This window comes from Strix aluco, chromosome 7 (assembly GCF_031877795.1).
Source record: "Strix aluco isolate bStrAlu1 chromosome 7, bStrAlu1.hap1, whole genome shotgun sequence".
Taxonomy (NCBI): Eukaryota; Metazoa; Chordata; class Aves; order Strigiformes; family Strigidae; genus Strix; species Strix aluco.
In genome coordinates, this window is record NC_133937.1 from 10228386 (window position 1) to 10245879 (window position 17494).

The following is a 17494-nucleotide window of genomic DNA, read 5'->3' on the forward strand; positions in this document are numbered from 1 at the left end:
TTTGGTCAGCATTGCAAGTCCCCTGCATGAAATAATAACCAATTCCAACAGGCTTTAAACATGCGGTTCTCTACCTAGTTTACACTGAACGACGTGGACATTGTTTGCAAATATCAGTAGAGCACATCAGAAATGTGAATGTTCTCAATGAGCTGAAACAGAACAACTCTGAGAACTTGCACTCTTTGGTTCATTTCTGCTCCAGTATCTCTAGTCTCCTTTTTCAGCTTCACAGAACACAAACATTTACTCTCTGTTTTTTCCATATTTCCACACACGCATATTCCTCCTTAAGTGACAGATCTGGATATGGTATAATATGCAAGTTGTGTGTGTATATATAATACATACAATAGATACATATTTTTATATATGTTACCTAAGCATATATATTTCACTCAAACATGCTTAACATTAAATATAATTGTTACTAATTAGCTCTATTAACTATTAATTATTTTTACGTAGATATATACAAAATAAAAAATACTTGGGTGAAAATTAGATGATCTTTGGACAGACACTTATTTAAAAAAATTATATGAGCAATATTATCTTAAAGGCTTTTAATGCATAACCACAGAAAATAGTACCCCTATTGAAATCTAGACATACGTTTAAAAAAACTATAAACATATTCAAAGATAGTGAGAAAGTGAGAAAATTTGAAGATGTAAATATGAACTGAAGTTATAAGCATCCATCTAGGAACCTGAGATTTACTTGGTGCTCCAATGGTTTGGGCTATATGAACCCTATGCAAAATCTTACTGTGTTCTTTAGAGAAATACCAAAAAAAAGCAAACCTCTATTCTATACAGATTAATACATTACATTAAAAGTTTCCCAAAGGAAGATGGAGGATGTTCTGGGCGCTGAAAAAAGGTGCCCTGATGCACAGGATCCTACACACATGACAATAACCTGGAGCTCAATTGTGGTGTTCGCATCAATGTTTCACACTTTGGGTTCTTAATGAAGGAAGTGGGCAGTGAGAATCCCAGCCATACATACCCAAAGACTTAATAGGGCTTGGCTTCAAGACCCTAAGGTCCTCTTTTTATCACAGTTTTGTCTCTTTGGTATTATTTTAGCACTCCTGCATGCCACACATTTTCCAAATCGGACACTTCCACTGCTTACTTGTCCTGGATTATGTATCCATCTTATTTACATGGTAGCATTTCCAGTGTTAGGTGCCTCTTGGTATGCGAGCTATCAGGGATGAGTTTGACTTGAAGTGCACACTTTTCTTAAGTATTCATAACTGTACCTAGGCTGAAGTGCTGTATTTGCTAGATTGTTCTGACTTTAAATCAAGATGCATTCAGAACTGACATTCATTTTTAAATATCTTGAATGCTAGTACAGTTTAGAAAATGAACGCTATGGCGTTATGCTTTTTGTTTTGTTTGGTTGGGTTTTTTAACGTGCTGATGTACATCTCAAAGTATTCTCTATACTCTTTAATAATATTATGGGAAAACATGCTGGGGAACTTTCAACATTCTCAAGTCAATATACTTCCATTAAACACACTAAGTCATTGTCATACTTCTAGGCTTGGATTTTTTTCCCTTTTCAATATTATCTAAAAATAATTTTTACAAGATTTTTTTCCTTTGGAAAGTTGGAAGCAAAATATGAATTATATATCAAGACCAGTCACTCAAGGTGCTTTCCTAAAGAGTGTCCTTGGAATCCAATTGCTATTTGCACACACATTAATAAAGTGCAAAGCTTTTAAATCTGATTGCTTCAAGTTGAATGGATGGGTCAGTGCCAAACAAATTGATCTCATTCACAGAGCGTGGTCTATAGCAAACTATAACTCCACTACAATGAAAGGGCTCAATTCAATAAATAAAATACAGATTTTTTTAAAGTTACCTGAGCAGCTCTTTAAATGCTCTGTAGGACTGTATGTGCAAGCTGCATTATTTGTCTGAAACTAAAGCTAACACACACTATTTGAAGAGAGTTTTAATATTTGACACGGTGTTTATGGGTTAAAGGCTGCACATCTGACAAAAGGATCACTGGAGTGACAGGACTATTAGTTCTGTCAACGAAACAACTAGGGGTCAATGGTGGCAAAGACATACCTGGCAGTATCAAATGAAAAGATGACCTTTAGGGCAAGTTCTTGGTTTGACATTTACAAGTTCAGTCCCCATTTCAGGTGAACTCAATAAATTGCCTACCTTCTCTGTACCCCCATATCCTAGCTGGAAAAAAAAGGACTAATAATCCTTTACCTCCACATTTTATGTGCTGTAGGGACAATCATTAGGTACCTGCCTGAACAGAAAGACATCAACCTTGAAAAGTGATGCTTGGAAAAAAGTTATGAAAATGTATCTTAACAAAATCCTGAACAAGCAGTGAACAGAAACAATGGCAAAACCAGCAAATCCATGTACAGAAACCTGATCATATTTCCTTCTATGAAATTTCAGCATGAAGAGTTTTCCAGTAAAAAGACATTAGTAAAAACTAAAACTCTATCAGAAATTGTCCTTACAACACAGAGTTCTGCCCCACAGAGAATGCTCTCAGAGCTGCTTTTATTCCCTTAGCACTCATGCCACAAAGGAAAGGATTCAAAACCTGGAAAACTGTCTCCTTTCTCAACAAGACTAGTATGAAGGAATTCTGCACATTTCTGTGTGCTTCATTAAAACCACCAACCAACGACAAAAACAGGGAGTAAAATCTCTACTGCTTACTGATATGCAGCTTTCCAATGGTTGGAGGACAGCACGCCAAGCAACCTGCATATCTGATAAGAACTGCAAAGACAAACAGAGCCAACCCCTAATCTGTCACTCCGGAGAGCACACACTGCCCATCTGAAAAGATGATGTAAACCCCAGCCCACAACAAAGTGTTGCCACTGCCAGCCTGTCTCTCCACTCCATATGTGTAACATCTTCTAGCACATGGTACCTTTGAAGACATCTTCCACACAGTTGCCATTATAAGATTTAGATCCTATATACCTTTAAAGTAGTTTCTTCTTACTCCATTTTCTCTTCCCTGAGGCCAGAAAGTATTTTAGACCCCTCCTTTCTCACACCTTTCATGGCTCTATACCTATCACCCCATCCTCCCTCTCCCTTCTGCCTGCAAACACTTTAACACATGGTTCACATGCACTGCCTTGAACCTTCTCTTCTCATCTCAGTCTTTCTTTTCATTCTGGTTTCTACCTTCTGCACTTAACTGAAACTGCTCCTACTGACATTCACTTTTCTTAGCCAAACTCTAAAATTGTTTCGCTTCTTCTTGCCAGATGTTTTTAATACAGCTGATCACATTTGTTCTTGATAAACCTCCTCTTCCCAGCACTTCTCTCCTGGGTTTCCTCCTGTGTTACTGCTTCAGCACAGCCTCTCCAGGGGATACTTTCTGTGATATTCTTCAAGTTCCCAATGAGGGTCCAACACCCATTCACTGTGTTATCTCCTCTGGTAACACTAACTTCACCCAGCGAGCAAACTAGCAAAAAGTCCACTGCCATTCACATGCTGATGAGTCCTGATCTACTACTTTGTCACACATTTTACATATTCTGTTTTGTCTAAATTGTTAGCCTGCTTTCTGGATACTCTCATAAGCTTCATGTGGATAATGAGATTTTTCAATCCTCTCCCTTCTGGGAAAGGAAATCCTTTTTCCCAGTCAAAATGGACAGCCAGAACATCAGACCTGCCAATTTGGACTACAATCCAAGTGTCATCTTTGATTCTTACTTCTTTCAAAGCCTCTCATCCATGATAAGCCCAAAATCTCGCAGATTCGTTAGACATAACCTTTCTAACAAACATTTCTTTTTACCCATCTGTAATGCTAGAAGTCCTTTCCCAGATCTGATGACATTACATATTGATTACTGAAGTTCACCTTTCTGATGTTAAGGATGGCAAGCTCCTCTCATATCTCGCTGAAACTTCTGTTACAAAGAGGATCTCTAACCACTTGCTTTGTTCAATAGCTCCCATGTTATCTGCCACATCAAAGATACGCTACCTTCACTTCCAACACCATATACTTTTTATTCCAATCTTCTAGGTTACCTCTAATTCATCACCAAGATTTTGGCCTTGGTGTCAACCTTCTTCACCTACCCCTATTTATAAAGATTTCCACAAATACCCTAAAAATCCTAATTTCTAAGATCCTGGTATGAAGGTGCTATTTCTGTCACTGAACAATATTCGTCATCCAACCCTTTTACTCCCCAGATATCTGTCACCTCTTGCATGTAAATTCTTTGGTGACACATATTCATACAGCACCTAGTAAAACAACGTCCTAATTCATAAAACACTCAAGTATAAAAAGCACACTAGTTATAATAGCACCAGCAGTACTAACACAGGCAGTAGGAAAAATAATTATTAGCATAGGACTATAGTCTTTTCAAAACAACTCTTAAACCCTTGCTAATTTTTAAGGTATTTGCCACTCTCCAAGGTACAAAGGTAAATGAAGGAACTGACACATCATGCTTTATGCTGATGATGTACTGCTCTATTTCTTTGACACAGAACACTCTTTGCCTGAGGAAAAGACAATCTTATTGCACAGTTACCACAATGTCTCAAGTTATAAGCTTAATTTAATCAGATCTAACTGCTTGTCCTTGATGAACAAGGTTCCCAAATATGTCTTTCCTTACATTTCCAGAGAGCTGCCATGAGCCTCTATTTCAGATTTTTTTTAGGAGCTCTACACTTTGATCTGTGAAGAAATGGGCATAATGTTCAGTGTTGTCTCCTACACGCTAGATAGCACTACATCAACAACGCTAACCTCCCACTTATGCTGTATGCTGCTGCCTGCCCAACACAGAAATAACTTTAAGAGAAACAGAGCATCTGTCCTAGGACACCTTGCTTGGGATTAATCTTCTGAAACCAAGGTAAATCTTGCCCAAGCTTTTATCTCACACACAGACAGCACTATACTGTATGCTGCAAGCAATTAATGAAGGCTTAAGTCATTTTCCAAATTAGTTTGAAACTAAAAATAAGTCTTGGGTAAATATAATTTTATTTCACCTACTAAAAGTGATTAAAAACCTCCTGTGAAAAGATGCAAAGCAGGTGCAAATTATTATTAGCAATTATTACTCATCCCCTCTAAGGATAAATGGCCACATTCTACAACCTCTGAAACAACTAATGAAATGAGTCAGTGATTTTCTTAATCCAGAACACCAGGTCTAGAAGTGCATTTTAGGGGAGAGATGATTGAGTGTGCAGAGCCCTGTACTCCAAGTCAATCCTTGTGTTTAGAGATGCTTGCAGATGTGTCCATGAAAAAAGTCAACCTGTAGCTATGGTGTGTACACACTGGTGTTGAAGATTCAGAAACTGAATATATAATAATTGCAGTATGTATTTTATAATCTTCAAAGTCAAGCTGCCTTAGCACAGTAAGCTGAACAATTCACTGAATTTATATTAGTAAGTAAAACTGAAAGATGTCAAATAGCTTTTGTATGGCCATTACTTGTTTCTGATTTTAAGGCAAACACATTTTCTCCTGCACTGCTTCTGCTAGTGTCTTACAATAGGTAAACACTGCTATAGTTGTGAAATGCAAATACATGAGCATATTTTAGAATTAATCATCCATAATAAACTAGTAATCTCTGCTTTCTGGTAAATTATACCTAAATTGCAGAAAATTATCCTTGCTGGGAATGATAAAGTCATCTGCGGATTTGCAATATTTTAGAGAAACATTTTGCATATATTTATACATTATAATGACCACAGATATGTCAGAATATTTAACTTTCCACTGCTTTAAAAATACACACACACATATATATATAATCTTTATCTTTAAATTGCATAGTATTCTGGGAGTCAGTCAAACAATCTAAAGGAAAATAATTTGAAGAAGACACCCATGAAGAAGTAAGTGAAAGTGGGGTTAGTTTTTGGTAGCCTTATTTTTTTAGTAATTGCTAGAGAGTTTTCCTGTCTCAGCTCTTGCAAAAGCCAATACTGGGTGCTAGTAAAGACAGTACTAAACAAGGTGACGTGCACGTGGCCCAATACAACATTTCTGTGTTTCCAAGTCTCCAAGCTCCACTTCCTTCAAAAACTACCCCTGAAATACAGTCTCTCCTGACAGCTAGAATCCCCCAATCTTGAGGTTAAAGCTGTGCAGAGTGCTACTTGAGATATATTTGGCACAGTTTCCTTTAAGACCTGACATTCTTACTTGAGGACAGCAGGAAAATTTTTAGGAATTGAGTCGTGTTTTAGCAACTGAATGCCTTCAATGAAACAAGGACCCAAAAGTATACTGAGGATTAAGCATCTGGAGCAAGAGGAATGCCCAGTTCCTGTACATACAGAGTTAATGACACTTAAAAATAAATGATCCCCTATGCATACGTGCCCAGTCATCAGATTCAAAATATGAGCTGAAATACCTAGTTCCTTCAGACCAGGCATATTATTACTGACATTGAGGGACTTAGTAAGACTGCTAGTAAAGCAGTTTCTAGACTCATAAGGACTTTGTGTAACTCTTGCCAATGTATTCAATTTCCATATTTTTTTTCTCAATTGACCCATAAAGCCTCACAAAACTGATATCACCTATTGTTAGAGATGTACAAAATTGGATGCAAGCCTCATGTTTTTCACGATTTCAACATTCAGGTTCAAACTCTGATGCAACATTACTAGTGGAGTAAAAAAAAAAATCTCTAAAATTGTTGTCATTTAAACATACTTGCAGTAGTAAAAGGAGTATCATTTACATGAAGCTATGTCAGCAATTCATAAAGTCATTTATTCATCAAATTATGATTTTTTTTTTCTCTTCACAGTGCCTACAAATCTCTAACAACATATGTAAATCACTGTACCAAATATATTCTCACAGTGATCCCATAGCTTGGATTAATCATAGTGAAATAAATGTGGGAAGGTTTGCATTTTGGGGGTTTTTTTGGCCCAATGGAAAGAAACCTGCTTCTAAGTCAATTTATCCCAAAGTGAAAGACTTTGTTTTCACTTAGATTTTAGCAGTTTAATGAGGTTTACCTGGGTTTTAATTATAATTATTATTTTTTTTAAGCACAAAGAGTCTTACTGTATTGCAAATGTCAACAATAGCAGACAAGATTTTAGCTCAGAGGAAGAAACAGAAAACCAGAGGAGGATTTTGAAAAAATAAGGCAGATATAAATTAACCTGAACTATTCAAATAGGAATGTATTATTTCTACAGTTCTGTTACCAGCACTCACAAATCAGTACCAGCTCTTTAAACAATGAAATTACCTTCTAAAGCCAGAAGAGGTACATGCTTTCCCTAAATTATTCACCAATCTTTCAAGGTGTTTATATACTGTATACAAAACAGAGATATGGACTAATATGCTGAACATTTGCAACATAAATAAAGAAGACGTGTATGCCAATATGAAATGCCAAGTGCCAGAAAATTAGTATTAAACTTTTTCCTGTTAAATTCTGAAAAGTAAAGGTCTCTGTTTCCTCTGAAAAAACAATTTATACAATTGCTTGTGGGTGCAGAGTGTTCAAGATGCCATAAATAATTTCTGCAGCTCAAGTCAAGTAATAGCGTGTCACCAACTGCAGAAGGAAAAAAGAGAAGTCTGGAGCAGTGTTCACAAACAAGTGCACTGGGAGTGCTCTGGGAGTAAGGTACTCCACATTCTTAATGACCAGAAACGAAGGAAGGCCACCAGTCAGTGTGAAATGATCCCAAAAGCCTAAACCAAAAGCAGAATATCTGTATCTTTTTTAAAGAACCAGTCAGAACATTTGACATGAACTAGGGTAAAAGAGAAACAGCAGCCTTTGCTTTCCAGTGAGGACACAGAGATGACTACATAAACAGGACAGAGATAAATTACAACTGTTCAACAAACTTAGTATTATTCCGGAAGTTTATAGCTTCAGCTCAAATTGGAATTGCACCGATTCAGATAACCCTGCTGCAATGATACAGGGTTTTAGCATTAATTTTCAATGTGATTAATCTGCTATCTTTTATTCTTAAATGGTTTTACTATACTAGTCATGCAAAGAGTTCTGCTTTCAGCTGGCATGCTGCAGTGATATGCATATATACTAGCAATCTTAGTGCAGCAAGCTTACTAGTTTATCAGCAAGACAGACTCACAAGTAATTATATCAGACACACCTAAAGAGAAACATTTTGCACTTCAGTGAAGCTGCCAAAAAACAAGTAATACTGAGTTAAAAGTTTTGTAAAGCCAAGAATTCCTTCTCTTTTCAAATCAACAACCACATGCAACTGTGCTACAGCCTCCATTTTACTGGTTTTCAAAAGTAAAGGTAATAATACTGGAAAGTAGGATGATTGAAGTCTATAAAGCAACAGATATCACCTATAGTTTTGAAGAAAAATCTCATTGAAATACGTATCACAAGCAACCTGTATGTATTCTGTGAAGAAAAAAACAAACCCTCCGCAGCTAACAGTTCCTGCATATCTGCAATAGGAAACTTGAGAATCACTAACCTACAAGACTCCTCCTCTTCAAATATGTTGTATACAAAACGTACACAATCGGAATTTATTCACACAACAAATGTTTCCTGATGTTTTCAGAACAACCCCTGGGTCATCTACAACATCCTTCAAACTAGTTCAGGAAAGACTGCTAGACTAAGTTACTGTAGTGTTTTATCTAGTGAACTCTTGAACAGCCTGAAGAACGATGCCTCACTGACCTCTCTTGCCAAGAGTTCACATTGCCTAATTGACCTCCCTGTTAGAAAGCATTCCCTGTTTAGCTTTGGGTCATTACTTCCTGTTAGACCACCCATGATCACCTTAGATAATTCCCCCTCCTCTTCCTCTCATGTTTCTTCTCAAGTATTAGTTATATTCCCTTAGGCAGGCTGTATATAATGTGTTCCTGAGACCAGCCTTCATAGGTCATGCTCTCCTATCCTTTTATCATTTTTGTCACCTCTCTTTGAACTGTTTTCCATGTATTCATGTCACTATGTAGTGTAGAGCCCTTAATGATAAAAGCAACCCATACAAATATACCTCTACTTGCAACCAAAGAAATTTATCCATTGGTAAGTGGAAGAGGCAAGTGAAATCTGGCTGACACAAAGAGGGAGCATTTTGAGTCTCAGATCCTATGTCTGGGCCAATGAGACTAACAGAAGAGCTGAAAGTAATAAATCACCTTCCCATTTCTGAATTACTAGTTTTTCTTCTTTTCTTTTATATATATATATTGCCTTGCAAGGACATCACATAGTCTTCAGAATACAAAATCATTTTAGCTGTTAAATGCATATGTGCTACAGTTGAGACTGGTTTTGCATATAAACTGAGTAACAGCACTAGGCCAAATATATCAGGGATTTTTGCAGGTGGAGAAGGGAACATTTTCCTCAAAATGATTAAGGAGGGACAGACTTTCTTTAGATTAGGGTTCCTTTAATCCCAAAGTGACCTCTGAATGCAAACCCTAGAGTAGCTAACATTTTATAAATAAATTTACCTTCTGTTTTCTGAATAAAGGGCGATTCCATGTTTATACCTATACCATTGAAAAGATATTTTTTCCTCTCTCCCTCTATTCTTACCGTCAAAGCAGTTTTATAGCAGAATAATAAATCTTGAAAATTTATGAAATGTCAGTAATTTCTGCTGCAGTAAATTTGACACATGACAGAACCAGGAATTGAGGATGCTAAGCCAGTAAAGTGAAAATGATGCCTAAAGAAAAATTAAAGAAATAATCCTAAAATTGAGTTGTTGTAGGACTTAGAAAGTTTTTCATGTGTGAGATGTCAGAGTCCCCTAACTCTGTGCATCTGAAGTCAGATGAGATCTCTCCAACCTACCGAAAAGATGATAAATGAGGCTGAAATCTCAATCCATATTTTTAGCAGGAAAAATGTATCACTTGCAGTATTGAAACAGGCAAAATAAATCTTGTACCAGCTGCCAATGGCTGATGTCTGAGACTTGTGCTGAGAGAAATTTGTTAAAACCATTCATATTTGGGTTTATAATCCAGACACTGTCCAAGAAAGTCTCTTATTTTTGTTCTGGATGCCACAGGAGGGTTTGGGTGCAACACCTGGTTTTTATGAAAATGCTACTAGCCGATAGAATTTAATGAGATCTCACTGTAGTTTTTCAGACATTTTTCCCCTGCTACAAAATATCAACTCAGCAAAACTGAAAATCTTGATAAGGAACCTCTTTTTCACATGAAACTTTCTATTTCCAGAAATCCATGGAAACAAAGCTTTAAATCCAATTTCCTCTCTTTGTTCTTAAGTTCTTATTTGTAACTTGAGGTAAAATAGAAAAGATGAAAATAAATATACCCAAAATTTAAAAATAAAGTCTTTGAATGTTCTTCTCAGGTTACTACTTACATTTTTTTAGACCTAGATTTTTTTCCCCAAAACTGAAAAGGGAAATTGTTTCAAAACCTTAAACAACTTCGAAGGTGCAGAGCCAGATTGGTAACAATACTAGTCACTATAATGCTATATAGTACCTATAACATGAAATATGTAAAACCATCGAAGGCACTTACTGCTGCACATTGTGAATTATATATTTCTATAAATTATGTAAGAATACATATTTCATTTAAGCTGAAAATTGTTATTCTAGACTGTCTGAAATTTTGCTGTAGATAATTAGTTGCACTTATTGACTGAGATACTGAGGAATCAGTTATTGTAACTCTCCACAAAATGTAAGCCTAGCCTCCACCAGCAAAGGATTCTTCCTTACACTGTGCACCTCACATCTCATGCCTTTTGAGAATTCCTTTCTAAGATTTAAATTTTCTTTTATAAAGCTTTTCTGAATCAATCAAGATTCAATATAGGAAGATTGCCAAATAAATTACTTTTCATTTCTACCCACAGTTAAATTCCTGCAGGGATCTGGAAATATATCAAGATCATTAGCCTTAATGCCTATAATACACACTGCTTTAAGGTGAAGTGAGTAGTAAAACAGTTTAATACATTAGCCCCTACACTCGAGAGACCTGCAGGGTCCTGACAGTGCATGCACATAACTCTTACAAACATTTCTGGAGCCTCGTGCACTGAAGGAGGACAAACTTTCTACACAGCATGGGTCTGAATAAAATGCACATGTTGATTTCTTTTTAATACCTGGTTTGGACTCACTAGAAAACTGAGCAACGTGTGTTTTTGCTGGAGGCTTACTATGAAACAAATAAAACCACTGACTGAGCTGTGTATAGCTTACTACTACTCCCTCATTCCTCTACTGAAAATCCCTTTGTATGCACAAACACAAGTAGAATTTGTCCCTGTGCTTAGTCTTTCCCAAGCTACCCATTTGCCTCATTTATTTATGATAAAATTTACCCTATTAATTTAAAAATCACCAATGGACATGAATGTGGAGAATTTACTTATGCTGATACGATAAAAAAAATTAACGAGCTAATTTAAGTTGATTTTTTTTTTTTTTAAATTTAACAGGCTTTGATGCAGCAAAACTGATAATTTGAAACAGGTCTCATCCACATTTTAATTTCTTGGTTCAATCTTATCCCTGGTTAGTTAAAAATAGAATTAAAAAACCCCTATTTCATTGCCAAATTATTAGCTAATGAATACACATAAAATGATATGGAGGATCCAACTCTCATTCTCAACTCTGACACATAAAGCACTGTTAAAAATTCATTATTTAATATTAAAAAAACCTGGATAAAACTAATTAATGCCAAAAAATTAGCCCACAGCACAACATTAATTACAAGCTTGCCCAACAGCTACCTCCCTGTCCTAATTAGCCTCGTTAATTTCAAGAAACCATTAAGAAAAAAAGTCAGTCATATAATTCCTACTTCATACTTGATAAAAAAAACTTTGTGATTCAGCTTTCAAACATGAATAACATGCCCTTTTAACATGAATTTAGAGATTTGCACAATAAAGAAGACACAGGCACATTATGTTTAATTTCTTATAGACTATAGTAGATTTTCTGGTCACTTGTCAACAGTGGTTGAAATTCAGGTCAAAAATATTGGTATGGAAGACAACCAGAAAAAAAGAATTGCCCCACAGAGCTGTATATTATATTGAAAGTGCCCATCTGGCCCATGCAGTCACATTTGCATTAACCACAAAGTATGCATTACATGGAGTACCTGATATTTCGGTTCTCTGGCACTAGAGTCTGACAATCTTATTTGAAATTTACCAACCAGCTTTGTCAAAATCCACCACTTCAGAAAATGTGGCAAGGTATCACATAAGTCATCATATGTGGTCCTGAAATGTTGATGGTAAAAACAACTGTTCACTGACCTCATTAATAAAAGTCTGGGCTCCTCGTGGGCTTAGGAGCAAGATAGCCCTTCGCAATGTGTCCCGATAGCGGTTCAGTTCTTCTGTTTTCATGGTAGTGAAAAGGTTGGCAAAGACTCTGCTGATGTTCCTGTCCACTTTTTGCAGTGATACATCAAGTCCCAGTCTTGAGGCCTGATCGAGAAATCCCTGCAGTCCACGTATATCTGTAACGGAGAGGGGATGGGGAAGAAAAGAAAAGAAAAAAAAAAAACAACACTGCATCAACCTTCACTAATTAGGCAAGCATCACTAATTAGGTGGAAAAAGACTTTTTTACTCTTTTTGCAGCAGTGCTGTCAGAAGAACAGCATTCCACACAGCCATCTTCCACAGCTCCCTTTCATAGCCAATGCCAACAGGGAAAGTCCAGCAATTACCTTTCCCCGGAGGTCTCTGAATGACTCTTAGGAAGAGCCAGTTCATGTATTTAGGTAGCTGTGCAGACCTCCCCAGAAGCTTAAGGCCACAGGGCTTAACACTGCACAAACAAAATCACAGTTCAAACGCAGAAATCCAAGAACAGATAAGCAGAAGGATAAATCACTCATCCCTAAACTTCCTCCTTTTACTACAATCTGTCTTACACAAGATCATACCTGCTTTTTCCAAGAAAAAAATTACAATATACTGAATATACACAGACCTTCTCCTTTTGAGCAAACATCACCCTTCAAAACGCTGTTCCTTTGAGCTCTGTCCCTCAACTTCAGGCTGACTGAAAAAAATATATTTACCTAATCACATTTTTTAGGTCATTAACACGGAGGAACACACATTTCATATTATGTTCATGCTGAAATCTGCTCACGCAGACTGCACTCTGTCTTTATGCCTCTCAACATTTTTCTATAATAAATGTCCGAGGTTTTATTTTGTAGTGAAATTTAGAGCAAGAAAAAGGTCAAAGCTTATACTGAACCAAGTTTCTCTCAAAATTAAGTGACCTGATCACAGCTGTAAGTCATTAGGAGCCCATAATGTTATGTGAAACATGTATAACTTCTTTTGAATAAGAAAGTATTTAACCCTTTTTTCTCACATTTGTTTCTCTCACTTTTATCAATTTCAGCTCATGAGTGAAGCAAAATGGTATAAGTTAAAGTGCATTTACTGATCCCATAATAAAACTTGCTCTTCAGAAAACTTTACTATAACTCTAATGGTTTCTGTAAACTAGACTGTAACAGTTGTTTTGTTGGTTTGGTTTTTTTTTTTTTTAAATCCTGGAAGTAACCATCTTCTGATGAAATTCTAAGTATCAATACCACAGACACTGCTAAAGTCAGAGGACTGAACATCAGTCTGATCCAAGCCAGCAGCATGCCCTGCTGCCCCGGCTGAGTGGGTTCTTCGACCACCCCCAATCTCGGTGTTGCATTGTCATAGAATATACATGTGATCATCTTTTTTCTCCCCCTAAAAAAAGTTGTATGAAACAATTAACATCTTGCTAGAATACACCAGTTAAAGAATTTAGCTCATGTACAAGTGCAATACATTAGGGTCAACAAGGTAACTAGCAAACATTAGATCCAAAAGAAAAGCACTGAAAGTTACCTTGAATAGCTTTGTACTTTTATCCAAACATGGGAATGCTTGTTAATGTGATTAATTCAGCTTCAGAAAACAGCTGAATCACAGAGAAACAGCAGAAAGGAACAGAAATTAAGCTAGGTATGTGCCAACCACAGCAGACTCTACTGCCTTTTCAACTCAGGTTTAGTTGATAAGATCATCACAACAGCCAACCCCACCATCAGGAAAGGTGCACTCATGAGGGTTTTACTGGGTGGCTTTGGCACGTCTGTAGCAGCTTTATCACACTGTCAAATACCTGCTAGACATGCTCACTGTCTAAAATCCCAAGTCACTGAGGAAAGGAAGGGGTTTATTGTTACACAGGCATTTCTGGAAAATGCCAGAAAACTTTAGCACTTGTATAACTACTAAATATTGCAGGTGTGCTGAAATAATGACAGTGACAAACAACTATTGTTTACAGGTTAACATATTTTATTAAAGTTGTCAAGCTAAGTTTGGATTTTGCTAATTTAAATTCAGTAAACTAGCATTCATTACTATACCTATGCTCACTTTATGGATCTGTGATATATCAAACACAACTATTTTTCTTTTAATGATGTTCAGTCCTTCAAAATTACTGCAGTGCTTGACAAGCAGTAAGAAAATTCCCCTTTTTATAGTTTAGTAAGGATTTGTCTTTTTGTGCAAGCATCTGAAGTTATCACTGCACAAAGGAAAGCTGTTTACAAAAGATTAACTGTGCTGATATTGCTCTAGGGTTTTTTGCCTTATGTTTTCAGCTGACCTGCTGAACTACCGATTAGAAATATTGTTGTAGACCAATGCAAAATACCTGATGCACATGGTAAGACTATCTGGACTTGGAAGAGCATTTTGTATGCCCTTACAAATTTTTCCCCAAGGAAAACAGCCTATTTCCCATTTTGAAAAACTTTGTCCAGCTTGAGAACAAAGCAAAATTTGAGATGGAAGAGACTGTCCAACCTCAAATGTACAAGCACAATCTGTCAGTTTTTCACAGATATAAGTGAACGTGAATTTATTCAGTGTTGGCAATTAGAAAGTACTGCATTACTGTATCTTCCTGGATGCTGACATGCCTGTTCCTACATGACACTGGGGAGGAGGAGAAGGTTTGGTGGGAATTCAGAGGTGGGAGTGGGAACTGTAGAGCAGTGTTTTCAGAGGTGACTAACAATTTTAGGTGCCTACATAATAGGATCTTTTTTTACAAATAATTATGTGCAATCATTGCCAAAAGGGCAATCATTTCTTAAAATGTATCAGTACATAAATACACAAACAAGATCCAGCAGCATCTGTTTATAAATCATAATCAATTAGGCTCAGTTTTATCTGACATATCACATAAAAAAGTGAGTTCAATGCTCTCGTTTATTTTCCTCCATTTAGTAGATCACAAATCCATGCAATATAAAAGAAAAAATGAACTTTGTTCCATGGCAGCTCAAACAGAAATATTCACAGAAACAGTTATGAATTTCTTTCCATGTCTCACAATTTAGGACAATTAATCCTTCATTTTCTTTAATGCTAAAAGGAGTCTTATAAAATTCACATTGAATTTAATAAAAATAAATGCTTTTGTCTGTTAAAATACATGTGATTTCTGCCTCTTGTAGCCTTAACAGTGACTTCATATCCAAAAGTTGAGATTCTAACATTAGAGAATTATTTACTAATAAAATAATTGCTTGTGCCCATTTATTCATACTTTATAGGAAAAGTATAGCAATCAAACTCAATCATAGTCAAACTCTGCTGTCTAGAACAACTGACAAAAGACCAGTTTGCTGTAACTACACAACCTACAGCCATCTCTGTCTTCAGATTTCCGATTAGTTACTTTTGCTCAGGGTGTAGCCTACGTTCAACCATAAAAATGACACAGTTCTATTTTAATTATCTAATTGCCCATGCAGAATTTCAGAGACAATATCTGAAAATTTCTCTTTAGAGAACATCACTTTCTTGAAGATGATGCAACACCTGCACTTCAGAAGGAAAATGACACTACAAAATGGGCTCGGGCATTTCTCAAAGAAGTGATCTGTAAAATAATATAATAATTGGATATGTTTACAATACTTTAGTGTCAACCACAATCATGTGAAATTAGCAGGTAGTAATTGGAACTAACTCACTACAGCCTTGTAAGAAAAGCAAACTTCTTATGAACTTTGCGTCTCTTCTGTTACATCTGCCTGGAGAGAGAATCTGTGGGTGAGAGACTTCTTCCAAACCCTGACAGATACACCGTATGTTTGGGTCTGACAACAGAACAATGAGTTAATTTCGGGGATAACTACTACAAGGAAGGAAGGAAAGCCCTGATGCACTTCTAAGATATGAATTCTGTCACTGTGACTACAAAACTAATGCTTGCCATAAATAAAAGGCTTTATTTTACTATAAGGAATAATGGAATGTACGATTTCCTCCTGGAGATTAGGCTGGTCACTGCACTAGTTGACTGGAACACAGACGTAAAAGAATAGTAGTAAATGTGGCATTAGCTACCTATATGTAAAGCTTATTGTCATCTACAAAGTAATAAATTTTTATTACATTATCTATAATCTTGTTTACATTAAAAAAATTCACAGAGTCTACCATAGCATTCATCTTTCAGAAATTTACATGATCTGATTCTTGGCCTTGACACAAGCAGCTTTAAGCTATTATTTTTGTGTGAAACAGCTGTGTGGTTGGGCACAGCTGGCCTTTAAGGATGGCTCATTGTAGAAAGAAATTTCCAGGAGGTAGAGAGCATTATATTGTCTTTTCAACACCAGTTTCTAACCCCACTTGATAGAAATACAGGCAGCACATGGCCAGAAACATTTTACTTTGGGAAGAAAACAGCTGGAAGCAAACTGAAGTACCAAGCTGGAGCTGAAGGCAAGGCTAAAGAAGCACCAAGAAATAATTTCACACCCTTTCATTCTTATCCATCACCAAGTAAATTCTGGGAGAACTGAAGTATTGCAACCAAGCTCCATTTTCAAATGACCTATACCAATCCTTTCGCTTGTACATTTGTACGAGGGAAAAGTAAATAAGTGTGAAAAACAATGAGATCAGGCAGGAAATGCTGAGCTTTTGAGTTTTCTCATTTGCTGATTGTAGGCTCTATACTTCACATGTTTTTTTCCTACTGTTAGTTTTATTTGAGCATTATTTTGGCAATATATTTCAAGTAGTGAGAAGAGTGTCAGGGAGACTTGGATAGTTTCATTATTTTAGTATTTATACACTTGTAAAAAATATATTCACGTTTTCCCACACCTTAGGAACAATATCAAGGCATTTTTCCTTATACTTAAGCTCCAAGAGAAGACAAAAATGACTATTTCTTACCTTTAATAAAAAGATACTCTGTTTTATTGTAGGTTTGTCTCTCTTGACTGCAAATTGGACAGAATACTTCCCACTTATTATTTCATCTCTTAAGACAGAATAAACATTCTAGGAACCACTGATTTGGAAAATAACCTATAAGCACTTTGAAACAGA

The 17494-nt window shown here is 36.3% G+C and overlaps 1 protein-coding gene across 5 annotated transcripts in view; it reads right to left on the minus strand.

Moving 5' to 3' along the window:
- The window catches only part of GRID1 (glutamate ionotropic receptor delta type subunit 1), a 621552-nt gene that overhangs the window by 232773 nt on the left and 371285 nt on the right, over positions 1-17494 (minus strand). For all 5 annotated transcript variants that reach the window (XM_074830422.1, XM_074830421.1, XM_074830425.1 and 2 more), the window contains one exon: positions 12371-12576. In XM_074830422.1, the coding sequence (XP_074686523.1) occupies positions 12371-12576 (206 nt within the window). The remainder of the gene's footprint in view (positions 1-12370; positions 12577-17494) is intronic.